Source organism: Macaca thibetana, chromosome 1, assembly GCF_024542745.1.
Source record: "Macaca thibetana thibetana isolate TM-01 chromosome 1, ASM2454274v1, whole genome shotgun sequence".
NCBI classification, from domain to species: Eukaryota; Metazoa; Chordata; class Mammalia; order Primates; family Cercopithecidae; genus Macaca; species Macaca thibetana.
Genome location: NC_065578.1, coordinates 12,324,123 through 12,337,552, shown reverse-complemented (window position 1 = coordinate 12,337,552; position 13,430 = coordinate 12,324,123). Strand labels below are relative to the sequence as shown.

At 43.7% G+C, this 13,430-nt stretch overlaps 2 protein-coding genes across 4 annotated transcripts in view; one reads left to right on the top strand and one right to left on the bottom strand.

The window, feature by feature from the left end:
- DHRS3 (dehydrogenase/reductase 3) overlaps window positions 1-13,430 on the top strand; it is a 1,035,619-nt gene that overhangs the window by 464,873 nt on the left and 557,316 nt on the right. The window lies entirely within an intron of this gene.
- Window positions 1,379-13,430, bottom strand: part of PDPN (podoplanin) — a 36,858-nt gene continuing 24,806 nt past the window's right edge. For 2 of the 3 annotated variants that reach the window (XM_050789181.1, XM_050789198.1), the window contains exons 2-6: window positions 13,066-13,199; window positions 9,305-9,434; window positions 5,589-5,627; window positions 4,922-5,033; window positions 1,379-3,447 (exon numbers count right to left, since the gene is read on the bottom strand). In XM_050789181.1, the coding sequence (XP_050645138.1) occupies window positions 3,441-3,447; window positions 4,922-5,033; window positions 5,589-5,627; window positions 9,305-9,434; window positions 13,066-13,199 (422 nt within the window). In that variant the 3' untranslated portion in view covers window positions 1,379-3,440. The remainder of the gene's footprint in view (window positions 3,448-4,921; window positions 5,034-5,588; window positions 5,628-9,304; window positions 9,435-13,065; window positions 13,200-13,430) is intronic. The other variant, XM_050789192.1, reaches the window with a different exon arrangement.

Below are 13,430 nucleotides of genomic sequence, written 5' to 3'. Positions count from 1 at the left end.
CCCCTGCTCCCAGATACCTCTGATAAGAGTTGTTTCCCTAAACATCCAGGGCCTTGGCACCTCCACCAGTTTCTAGTCGTCTCCTGGGGGTGGCATGTAATGGAATGTAAATTTACATGTAACATAGTTGAGGGTCCATTCTCTTTCAATCTGTTGAACTAGGTAGACATGGTTAGTTTTCTGCTAGAAAAGGGATGCTTTCTGACAATCTCATGAAAGTTCTTATTAGAAACTGCAGCCCAAAGAAGTTAAATGACTTCCCCGAAGGGTTACAGGTGTAGAGGAGCAGAACGGGACTAGAACTCTGGTCCGTTTTTTAAGAGATGGAGCTCTCACTTTGTTGTCCAGGCTGGCCTTGTACTCCTGGGCTCAAATGATCCTCCCACCTCAGCCTACTGAATAGCTGGGACTACAGACATACAATATGGTTCCTCGTTTGGAACTCAAATGGGCACCCAGGATTGCTGACAACGGACAAATTCAACAATCCTGATTTAACAAAAGTGAATATTTATTTTGAGGAAGTCATGGGGCTAACTGCTCTCCTGCTCCTAGCACCTGACCCTTACAAGTGGGGATGGAGTTGGCAGGGAGGGGACACACATCAGAAGGATGAAATCCAAATGGAGTGGTGAGGTGGGGTCAGGAGGAGCAGATCTGCAGCATCCACGCAGGAGCTGGCCACAGCAATCTCCAGCCAGGGTCAGGGTGAGCAAGGAACTGTGGGGCGTCCCACAGCAACAGGGATTCACCTCTCCTGAGGTCAGGTGTCTAGGGAGGACTAGCAGTGGCAAAATGAAATTGCTCCCTCACCTGCTTTTACTCTCCAGTGCTGAGAAATTAAGAATCAGGCGGCCAGGCTCAGTGGCTCGCATCTCTAGTCCCAGCACTTTGGGAGGGCCGAGGCAGGGAGATCAAGACCATCCTGGCCAATGTGGTGAGACCCCATCTCTATTAAAAATACAAAAATTAGGTGGGCATGGTGGATAGTCCCAGCTACTCAGGAGGCAGAGGTTGCAGTAAGCCGAGATCGCACCACTGCACTCCAGCCTGGGAAACAGAGAGACTCCGTCTCAAAAAAAAAAAAAAAAAAAAAAAAATCAGGCAAAACCTCATTAACCCTTTGGGACCAGAGAGGGCGAAAGCCCGCAGGTGCCATGTGTCTCCCCTGCCCATGCTTCTGCTTGACCTACTTTGGCAGACCTAGCTGAAAGGTGTAGGTGTGTTTTCTTCCTGTGGAATTCTTTCCTCTGGCCATCTATAATCCACTCTCAAGCAAGGCAACAGGCAGGCGTTTACCTAAGTTGTAATCTTATCTGGAGATGTTCCCAAGTGTGGCCCAGACTTGTCTGTTTTCCAACAAAGGTCTGACTCATTGTTGTACACAATCATCTGTTTTATTTGAAAACATGTCTACACTGCATTGAGCACCAACACAGGTGTGACCAAGAAACCCACAGTCCTGTCCCCGCAGGCACTGGGTCCAGTGTATGACTTGGGGTGGACTGTTATTTTTCACAGTGAAGGGGGAAGAAAGGATAGGAAAGAGAAGATGGCCATTATCCCAACTCCTGTTCAGGAATCTGAACAACGAAAGTGAAAGTTATTTAAACTCATCCAGCTCTTCGCATCCCCCTTCTCTCAAACAGCTGATGTTCAAATACGGGATCTGAGGAAGGGCACAGTGGCTCACACCTGTAATCCCAACACTTCGGGAGGCTGAAGCAGGCAGATCACGAGGTCAAGAGATCGAGACCATCCTCGCCAACACGGTGAAACCCCGTCTCTACTAAAAATACAAAAATTAGCCGCGTGTGGTGGCGGGCAACTCTAGTCCCAGCTACTTGGGAGGCTGAGGCAGGAGAATTGCTTTTTGATGCCCTGACACACGTACAATTGCCGGGAGGCGGAGGTTGCAGACTACGTTTCAAAAAATAGATATATATATATGTGGAATCTGAGCCGGTGGGGCCAGCTGGATTTGGGAACACATAGACACACTGTTTAAAATAACATCCACACGTTATTGCAAAAAATGGGAGGAATGGGCTGTGCTTCTGACTGATAGTTTACTTTTTCCTGTTTTACGAATGCTTACAAATTTAGAGGATACCAGAATTGCACAACCGCAATCACGGCAGAACATCTGCTCAGTATAAAAACTTTGTTTAGAAAAAACAAAAAAAATCCAACGGATATATGGGAAGAGAAGTGCCGGGCTGGATGGTGCTGAGACAGAATGACCCCTTGGGCTCCTTTATTTCGTTTTTTTCAATAGGACCCCACAGATATTTGTGGTATGTCATGAGGCCCGGGGATATCTTCTATTTTTAAACCAGGTATTTAAGTCCAGCTGCTTTTAAAATTAAGATTGTACAAAATGATTTTTGTTCCCTGTGTCTTTCCTCAGAGGCAGAAAGTAATGTTGTTATAAAACTGGCAGATTTTGTTTCTCATACGAGAGGCTCACATAGGATTTCTTTCTGCACGGGGGCCAACGTGGCTCTTAGTTTCAAAAACACTTGAGCCACTAGCACCATGAGGCATCCGGCAGCTTCCTCGGCATCCAGGCTGAGATATCCATATTCCAGAACAAAGCAGCCAATCCGAAGGATATGCATCATTGGGAAGAGAGAAGGCTGCCCCCTTAGCCCTGGCTCCCCATCATCTGAGGGAAGTGGAGGGGGCAGGTGGGAGCAAGCTTGGAGTCACCAAGTCATGGCTGGAGAAGGATTTGGGTAAAGCAACTCTAGGGGCTGCCTGGTGGCCTACTCGGGAGATACAAAGTGCCTTTGAGACTATAGACTTCCTGCTTGTGATCAAAAATGGATGTCTTTGAAATGATTAATCTGGACCAGCTAAAGGCAGTTGCTCATCACGTGTTATCCAAGTTTAGATTTTCTACTTGATTATTCACACCAGATCAGGCTTTAAAAGATAGAACAAACTAGACCAGAATGTGTGGTACATGTCAGCAGATCAGCAATTGCAAAACGCTGGTGCTATTTACTGACGTGGCACTGGATCCAAGGACTCCGTGGATATAAATATTTCCAGATTCCTCTGCATTTTAACAATAACAAGAACGGTCAGACGGAGACACATGGTTACAGCATCTAACATCGATCCAACGGTCCAGTCTTAGTTACAAATCAGCTTATACAGTTTTGCTCCATTTTCTACGAATTTTGTCTTTCAAATCATCTTTTAGAGAATGTATATTCAAAAACATGTTTGAAAGGCAAATGTTTAGAGGAGCCAAGTCTGGTGAACAGTCTTTCCTTCAGTTACTTTGGCAAGCGGAGAGGTCACCGTGGATTCCAAGTGGGCCGGGCAAGTGTTCCACGGGTCATCTTCTCCCACGAGCTCAGGGACAGGGCGCAGAGTCAGAAACGGTCTCTTTTAAGCATGTTGGCAGCAGGGCGTAACCCTTCAGCTCCTTAGGGCCTGTGAGAATAGAGAAAGGTGACAGTTGTGTCTCTTACTGGCATTGTGACTAGTAACCCCGCGAGCCCTTGTTCCTACCGTCCTTTGCTCTAAATCCTCCCAGTTCTGACACCTGGTGATCTCTTGTTCCTGACATTCCTCCTCCATCCCTTCATCCTCACACAGCAGGGTCAGACTCCCTGGCTTTTCCAAACATGCTGAGTCCACAGCTGTGTTGTCACCGGTATCCCTCAACCCTCCAGGTGTGTTATCACTTGTCCTCTCCCCTCCCCTCCATCATATATCATCCCCCAACACATATAAGAAAAACGTTTTTGGCCAGGTGCGGTGGCTCACACCTGTCATCCCAGCACTTTGGGAGGCTGAGGCGGGTGGCTCATGAGGTCAGGAGATCGAGACCATCCTGGCCAACATGGTGAAATCCTGTCTCTTACTAAAAAATACAAAAAATTAGCCAGGTGTGGTGGTGCATGCCTGTAGTCCCAGCTACTTGAGAGGCTGAGGCAGGGGAATCGCTTGAGCCCAGGAGGCAGAGGTTGCAGTGAGCCATCCAGCCTGGTGACAGAGCAAGACTGTCTCCAAAAAAAAAAAAAGAAAAGAAAAGAAAAGAAAGAAAAAGAAAAAGGTTTCCTCTGGCCATGAGTGTAGATATTCTGAATTCTTAAGGAAGTTTAATAAGGAGAAAAAACTCCTTCCCTTCATCAATAGTCAAAGCTAGGAGTCCATGACCACGTGTGTGGGTGCATGCAGGGCAAGAGCAGGAGATCTCAATGAAAAAGACCCCCTCCTTCAGTGGAACTCCTCATCAGAATGGGCTGCTAATTCTGTGACAGGTGGTTTTCTAGAAGCCACCTATCTCTGATGGCTGGAGGCAGGCTGATTAGGCATCAGGTTAAAACTTGGTTTGGATTTTCTTCCAAGTTCAGTTAGTTGGAAAATTAAGACAAGAGATCAGACGTGGTCAGATCTCAGCAGAAGTGAGCTTACGAGCCCTCTCTGGCTCTCACTCTCTTCTTTTGGAAATTTATAAGACATTTGTTCTTCTGAGGAAACTTCAGATGTAGCCTTTCTCAAGATTAAGGGGCTTTTTCTCATTTTTAAGAGACAGAGTCTTGCTCTGTCACCCAGGCTGGAGTGCAGTGGCATAATAACTCACTGCAGCCTCCAACTCCTGGGCACAACTGAACCTCCTGCCTCAGCCTCTCAAAGCCCCGGGATTCCAAGTGTAAGCCACTGCACTCAAAGCCCCAAGTAAGGAACTTTGGAACAGGACCATTATACCACAGATTATTTTTTTGAGACAGGGTTTTACTGCGTTGCCCAGGCTGATCTACAGGTGATCCCAGCAGCTGAGACTACAGGCATGAGCCACCACACCCAGCTTACATTACAGATTTCTATCTGTCCAAAGATTTGAGTTCTAGACATGATAGCCTTCATTTACCTATCACATGGGTATAAGTTATTTACTTACGAGTACCTTCCCGACATTTTTCGCATAACCACAACGATGATCCCACCAATGAAGCCAATGGCTAGTAAGACCCCGACGATGATTCCAACTAGGGTCACTGTCGCCAAACCATCTGAATGAGAGAAAAAAAGCATGAGCCCCAGATAAAAAACACATCGGTGATAAAATATGTAATATATAAACAAAGCCACTGCCCTACTGTACATAGCAAATAATGATCTATGTTGTTTAAGCACAGAGCATTTCTTCCAAACGTAGAAAATCTGGGCTAGCCTAATCCTATTTTACGAATGGGAAGATTTCTGGGTCTGAGGATCTATCAACATAACACTCACATTGGCTTAAGTGTTCATTTTTGGGTAGTGTTTACGTATGGCTATTAAGCTAGCCCCTATTTTCATCCTTAGTAACGACAAACTGTGATATGATACCATTCCCCATCTCTGACATTAAGGGAATAGACTCATCTGGGGTTTGCTTATTTTCAAATACAAGGAATTCCCTTTTCTCTCTTAAAAAAAAAGCTTGGAATCTGTTCTCGAAGGTTTTCTATTCTGCTCGCATTGACTGCAATCCAGAAAAGAATGCAATTCGTCTCAACAATTAGCTTCAAAGAAATTTTTTAAAAGCTCCAGTAGGAGTATTTTGATGCCAAAATCTAGCCTACCTTTCTCAATTGCTGTCTGTGTGTCTCCATCCACTTTGTCTGGAAAGAGAAAGATATAATAATGTAGAATTATTAGGGCTTAATAACTATAATTTAACAATTGGCAAAAGGTGAACTTACCCAAGTGGAAAGTAGCAGAACATAAACCAACAGGATGGTTTCTTAAATAAATTGGATCAGGGGATTTTTAAGCAAGCCCCGATGCGACACGTTGTAACTATTATTATCTAATTTATGAACCCTTATTCACACCAATGGGTTCATAGCACTTTTCCATGTATTAATTTTGTCTCATCTAATTTAGAAAGCAGAGCCACACAGATCTTAAATAAATGATCAAGAAGTATCAGAGGTTAAGGTAGCAGAAGAATTCAGAGCTGTGGATTCTTAGTCCAATGTCAAGATCACAGAGAAGGGACAGACTGTGAAGAGGTATTACTCATTGTGAGATAATACTCTAGTTTGGGAAGATGTGACCAAGACTGATTAGTCTCAATATCTATTTCCTGCTGCTGCTTTGGTAGCAAAATCCAGATTTTTACAAGGCAACAACAGGCCCAGCTAAGTTTCATGAGCGAATACACCCTTTGTGTTTGTGCCACTGTTATTTTAGGGTTTCTATCTGCAGTCAAACCTAGTCTAATAGTTACAATGTGAATAATTGTCATTGTGAGTTTATTTTGAATAATTTTATGCAATAACTTATTTAAAAATAAAAACGTTTCATTTTTCTTCTTGACCTCTTTATATAACGAGTCCTTTACTCCTCTGGGAGGTGGCTATTGACTAGTTTGCAGATGGAGAAAAAGTCAAGATACCTTGATTTTATAAGAAATTGGAGGCCGGGCGCGGTGGCTCAAGCCTGTAATCCCAGCACTTTGGGAGGCCGAGACGGGCGGATCACGAGGTCAGGAGATCGAGACCATCCTGGCTAACACGGTGAAACCCCGTCTCTACTAAAAAATACAAAAAAAAAAACTAGCCGGGTGCGATGGCGGGCGCCTGTAGTCCCAACTACTCGGGAGGCTGAGGCAGGAGAATGGTGTGAACCCGGGAGGCGGAGCTTGCAGTGAGCTGAGATCCGGCCACTGCACTCCAGCCTGGGCGGCAGAGCGAGACTCCGTCTCAAAAAAAAAAAAAGAAATTGGAGAAGTTAATCATCAATCAGGCCCTGCCCTAAAATCTTAGTTCGCAGCTTGCAAAATACCCCAGATATCCAGAAGCTTCCCTAATCAGTGGTAAAACTAGCCAACTATCATGTAAAAGATGCCTACTTTTTCTAATGGTTGGGTTTGAAAACCATCCCTTTTGTACCAAGGCTCTCCTCAGCACAAGGTGCCTCCTTCAAGATGCTCCCAGGGTACAGGTCCCAGAAGCCGGCACTCCCTGCACAAGCTGAGCCCATGGGTGTAGAGTACGTAAGAGCTTGTGCTGACTGTGCTACCCCCACTATATAGAACACGGCTGGGTTTGAGCTTTCCCAGAACAAAGACGGCATCAAATCAACTCCCCAAATGTCACTGCTAGAAGTCAACTGCCTGGAGAGATAAGTCAATCATCTGCTTGTCATTTGCCTACCATGTGGCTGCTGATTCCCAGCTCTTAATGTACCATTATCAAAGACACCACTGGTTAAAAAATATATTACTAAAGTTTGTGGACGATTTGTTGTTATTAAATTAGAGCTTATTAGTGCCATCTTTCCCATCTCCCTCCCAATGGCACTGACTGTGATCATGAGCATGCATCACACGTGTGCACATCATCCTATGCGGGTGTTTCGCAGCAAAACTGAACATCTGCTGCCCTAATAAAATTACCCCTTCAAAACTGCATGCTTATAATGACATTTTGGCTCACTTGTGAAAATGCCTTGGGATAATGATGTATTAAGTAGGAATGTGCCCTAAGTCACAATTTTTTGTGACAGGGAGGGGCAATTTTGTGACAGGGTGGGGCAGGGGACAGGAAGAAACAGTAACATGAGTTCTTTCCCAGGCAACTGAGAATTTTTTTTTAAAGGAATAGAAGAGGGGTATGAAGTATGATAGAATATTCAACATGGACGGCACAATTTTCTGCTGCTAATATATAGCTGTCAACCCATATTACAGATAAGCAGTTCTCCAAAATTTTGAAATGTTTTCCAATGATCGTTTATATTGATTATCCTTTCTTTGCTTAGCTCTACTTGGCTTTCTCTAGTGTTTAAATGTTAATCATTTCTTTAACAGCTTGGAGTGAGTTTCAGGTTTTATCTCAAAGCCCTTTATAAGGCTTTTCCCCCCTTCCCCACACACTGTGGTATAACACATACAGCATAAAATGTACTAAATTAACCATTTTTAAATGTACAGTTCAGTGGTATTAAGTATATTCATACGTTGTGCAATCATCGTCACCATCTACCTCCTGAACCCCTTTCATCTGGCAAAACTGGAACTCTACCCACTAAACAGTAGCTCCTCATTCTCCTCTTCCCCCAGCCCCTGGCAACCACCACTCTACTTTATGTCTCCATGAATTTGACTACTCAAGGGGTCTCATATAAGTAGAGACATACAGTATTTTTTTTGTACTGGTTTATTTCACTTTGCATAATGTCCTTAAGGTTCCTCCACGTTGTATTATGTGTCTGCATTTTCCTTTTCAAGGCTGAATAATACACTATCATATACACCACATTTTGCTTATCTATCCAACTACCCATGGCCACTTGAGTTGTTTCTATATTTTAGCTATTGTGAATAATGCCGCTGTAAACATGGGGGTACAAAAATTAAGCATTTTTTTAAATCCTAAAAAGAACCATAGTTTTTAAAACCAGATTGGTGATTGATCCTGGAAATGTAAAAGGGACAGTAAAGAAGAGCTTTCTAGGTGTTCTGAATTGCGACTAGTTTGGGAAACCACTGGTTTAGACGTCATCTTTCTATGTAAGACCTATCTAGATTAAATGATTCACGTAAAATTTCTCAAGTTAGCCAGCACTCACTGAGGTTTTCACAGGATTCATTCATTTTCTCTCCCACCCTTATCCACTATAAAATAAGGCATTTTTTTAAAACCCCAAACCACTGAATTTCTCAAGAAATCTCTAGAAATAGGAAGTGATCTCTTTCTATTTCTTAAATGGACAATCATTTTTCCTCCTCCTCATCAGTGACGGTCTAAATAGAATAATAGCAAAGACTCAGAAAACTCCTCCATTTTTCTCCAAGGTGTTCCAGTCACGGGGCTGCAGGTGCCAACTGTGAGCCACAAGTACAACCCAAATCCTGGCAAGACGGGTTGGGAACAGATTCTTGCACCACGCATACAGACATGAACTCAATGTAAGGTGGTAAGTCTTCCTAGAGAATCTATGAAGATTTACAGAGGGTGGCTGAGTGTCGTGCCCTTGGGCGTCAACACAAAGTTCTTCGCGTCACATTCTATCAGCTTGGGGTCCGCCGTGCAACCTCAGTAGTTACTTAACTCACCCTGTGCAGGTGTTATCACTAGTTATTCCAGGTAAAGAGATATGTTCAGCAACGCACTAAACCAAATGTATCGACTCAAATCGAATTCTGAACCTACCATATAAAACTTGGTTCAGAAGTCATTCTTGCAGACCAGTATGTCCCCTGTTGATTATTATATTTGCTGGTGGACTTTGGAATGCAGCGATTATGTAAAAGTAGATCAGCCCCTGTGGAGGTGGCTGGTTTTCTTACCTGTGGAGTGACTGGTTGCCACATTTGAGGCTGTGGTGCTCAGACTTTGTTCTTGGGCGTGGACTGTGCTTTCTGGGGTTGGCAGATCCTCGATGTGAATGTCTGTTACACTGTTGACACTTGTTGCTACCTATTGTAGGTGTAAATGAGAAAAAAACAGGAAATAAAGCCTGCTGTCTTAAAATATACCGCCTGCCTTATAAGATAAAAGGAGTTAAGGTGGCATAAAAATATAGAACATATGATGGCATGAAATGCAAGTAGAAACAAGAACATGAACAGAAACAATTAGGTCTTGAAGAGACAGTTGTACACACATGTTCATAGCAGTATTACTCACAATAGCCAGAAAGTGGTGGCAACCCAAGTGTCTACAATATGGTCTATATATGCAACAGAACATGATTCAGCTTTATTTTTTTATTTTTAATTTTTATTTTTTTTAAGATGTAGTTTCGCTCATTGCCCAGGCTGGAGAGCTATGGTGCAATCTTGGCTCACCGCAAACTCCACCTCCCAGGTTCATGCAATTCTCCTGCCTCAGCCTCCTGAGTAGCTGGGATTACAGGCATGCGCCACCACACCTGGCTAATTTTGTATATTTAGTAGAGATGGGGTTTCTCCATGTTGGTCAGGCTGGTCTCGAACTCCTGACCTCACGTGATCTGCCCACCTCGGCCTCCCAAAGTGCTGGGATTACAGGCGTGAGCCACCATGCCTGGTCTATTCAACTTTAAAAAGGACAAACATCTGACACATGCCATAGCATGGATGAACCTTGAGGACATTATGCTAAGTGAAATAAACCACTCACAAAAGACAAGTACTGAATGATTCCACTTATATGAGGTGCCTACAGGAGTCAAATTCGTAAGATAGAAAGTAGAATAGTGGCTGCCAAGGGCTGGGGGAAGGGAAGAATGAGGAGTTATTCTTTCATGGGTAGAGTTTCCGTTTTACAGGATGAAAGTTCTGGAGATCGGTTTAATGACGTGAATATACTTAACACTACTGAATTGTACACTTAAAAATGGTTGAGATGATACATTTCATGCTATTTTTTTAAACCACAATATAAAACATACGTTAATGAGCACCTCCTATGGGCCCAGCATGGTTCCAAGCCCCAGGATTATAATGTGAATAATATAAATTCTCTGCTCTCTTGAAGCTGGCATTCTGGGGCGGGGAAGCAGAATATAAACACTTAGTAGGTAAACAAGTACAAAGGGTGGTTTGATATGATTTTGAGTGCTTTGAAAGAAATATAAGCTAGCCTTGTCTAGACTAGACTTAGACTAGCCTTTGGAAAACTTATTCTGTAAAGGGCCAGATGGGTAAATATTTCAGCTGTACAGGCCACACAGTCTCTGTCCTAACGAATCAACTCCACTCTTACAGTAGGAAAGCAGCCAGACAATTCTCAACTGAATGGGCATTGCTGTGTTCCAATAAAACTTCATTTACAAACACAGTGGGTGGGCCAAATCTGGTGGGTAGTTTGCTGACCTAAGGGCTAGAGGGTGACTTCTGATGGGGGGTGGTGAGACTACTTTAGGCTGTTGGAGATGGCATCAACCTTAAGAATTGTAAGAAGGCCGGGCGCAGTGGCTCACGCCTGTAATCCCAGCACTTTGGGAGGTCGAGGCAGGCGGATCACGAGGTCAGGAGATCGAGACCATCCTGGCTAACACAGTGAAACCCTGTCCCTACTAAAAATGCAAAAAATTAGCCGGGCGTGGTGGCGGCGCCTGTAGTCCCAGCACTTTGGGAGGCCAAGATGGGCAGATCACGAGGTCAGGAGATCGAGACCATCCTGGCTAACATGGTGAAACCCCGTCTGTACTAAAAATACAAAAAATTAGCCGGGCGTGGTGGCAGGCGCCTGTAGTCCCAGCTACTCGGGAGGCTGAGGCAGGAGAATGGCGTGAACCCGGGAGGCGGAGCTTGCAGTGAACTGAGATTGCGCCACTGTACTCCAGCCTGGGCGACAGAGCGAGACTTCGTCTCAAAAAAAAAAAAAAAAGAATTGTAAGAAAAAGTCAGCCATTCTGTAATTTACCCCTCCTCCCGCTGTAACGACTCTTCCGGCCAAAACTGTCTTTCAAGTTAGCCAGTTGGGTTCAGTTTAAATTGTGCTGTCCCCAACTCCAGCCAATGAACATAGTAGTAGGGACAAACTGCATTAAGAATAAAAAAACCCTTTCCCTCCTTTGTTCAGTGTGCTCTTGTGACAACCAGTCCTGCGAGAAACACCCTTCTACAGAAATAAATTTGCCTTGGTGAAAAATCTTTTAAGTGTTCGTTTTCTCTATGACTCTGAGCTTTACTTCCAACAGATGTGGAGGTGAGATTACTTTAGGCTGTTTGAGATGGCATCAAACTTGAGAATTATAAGAAAAAGTCACTCATGGAAAGATCTGGGCAGTGTTCTGGGCAGAGAAAACAAAAGCCTAAGTTGGAACAAGCTTGGTGTGTTCAAAGGTCAGAAAGGCCAAGATGGCAGAAATGGAGAAAATGAAGGAGATGCTGGTGTACAGGTCAGACAAGCAGGCAGGAACCTCTGTTCTGTTACCAAAGAAATCACAGAGTCCCTCAAAGGTCGAAGATGTGGCTCATTGACCTCCTCAATCCCTCCCACTGCCTGGCACCTTGTCTTGTCTATGGCAGGTATGCAACACATATGAGTTAATTAAAATTCATCAGGTTAAGAATGTGTTGGTTGAGAGGCTCAATAATCTGTAATCATGTGGTCTGTGGACTGGTTCTAGTCCTGTTTATTACAAGTCTTAGTGAGAAAAGAAATTGAGACTTACTTACTTTCTAGTCCTGTTTATTACAAGTCTATAGTGAGAAAAGAAATGGAGACTTACTTACTTATTTATTTATGTATTTATTTATTTTTTGAGGAGGAGTTTCACTCTTGTTGCCCAGGCTGGAGTGCAGTGGCGCAATCTCAGCTCACTGCAACCTCCACCTCCTGGGTTCAAGCTATTCTCCAGTCTCAGCCTGCTGAGCAGCTGGGATCACAGGTACACGCCACCATGCCTGGCTAATTTTTGTATTTTTAGTAGAGATGGGGTTTCATCATCTTGGTCAGGCTGGTCTCAAACTGCTGACCTCAGGTGATCCACCTGCCTCAGCCTCCCAAAGTGCTGGGATTACAGGTGTGAGCCACCACGCCCGGCCGAGAAGACATATTTAGAACCCTTTATAGCAATGACATTGCCACAACAGCCAAGAAAACTTTCACTGTATTGAAAATTGGGCTGTAACGGATTGAAAATGTAAAATCTTGACTCCTTACCAATTTGAGAAGCTTCGGCTTCTACTTTCAAACCACCGGTGATCAGCACACCAGCTACGTGGATGAAATTAGGAAGGACCGTAAGTCCTCACTTAACGTTGTTGATAGATTCTTGGAAACTGCGACTTTAGGGAAAACGACATGTAGCATGTCCTCAAATAATGTTGTTTCTTTATAAGTCATTTTGCTTCAAGTCACAGTTTCCAAGAACCTATCAATAACATTAAGTGAGGACTTATTCTTCTTTGATGAGCCACATTACTATTCCTTGGAATGGTGGCTCATGCTGATTTTACAGATAGATATATTTATAGATATATATTATAAATAGATTATATATAGATTATAATATATTATATATAGATTACTTTATAGATAAAGTAAAATATACATCATAACCCTGCATGTGATCACATGCCTACAGAAAAAATTCCTCTCTTCCCAGGACACTGACCGGAGTTGTCAAGCCAGACTTATAGCGGTCTTCGCTGGTTCCTGGAGTCACCACATCATCTTCGGCACCTGGCATCGCAACGCCGCCTTCCATACCTGTAGTCTCAACGTCATCTTCTGGCTGGCCCGTGCTGGCTGAAGAAGAAAGATTGAGTCAGAGCTTAAGGTGGAAACCGCATAAGCAGACCAAACTTGCCGGCTACATTCGGATTATTTTCTTTTCCATTTCTTTTGGAAATTTTTGTTTTATTTTTGGGGTCCTTTTTCTGGCTTACTGTGGTGCCAGAAACCAAACCATTCTCCTTGCAGCACTTCTGGTCCATCAGCACCCTGGTTATCTCCGTTGCAAAGCAAAGGAAAATGAAA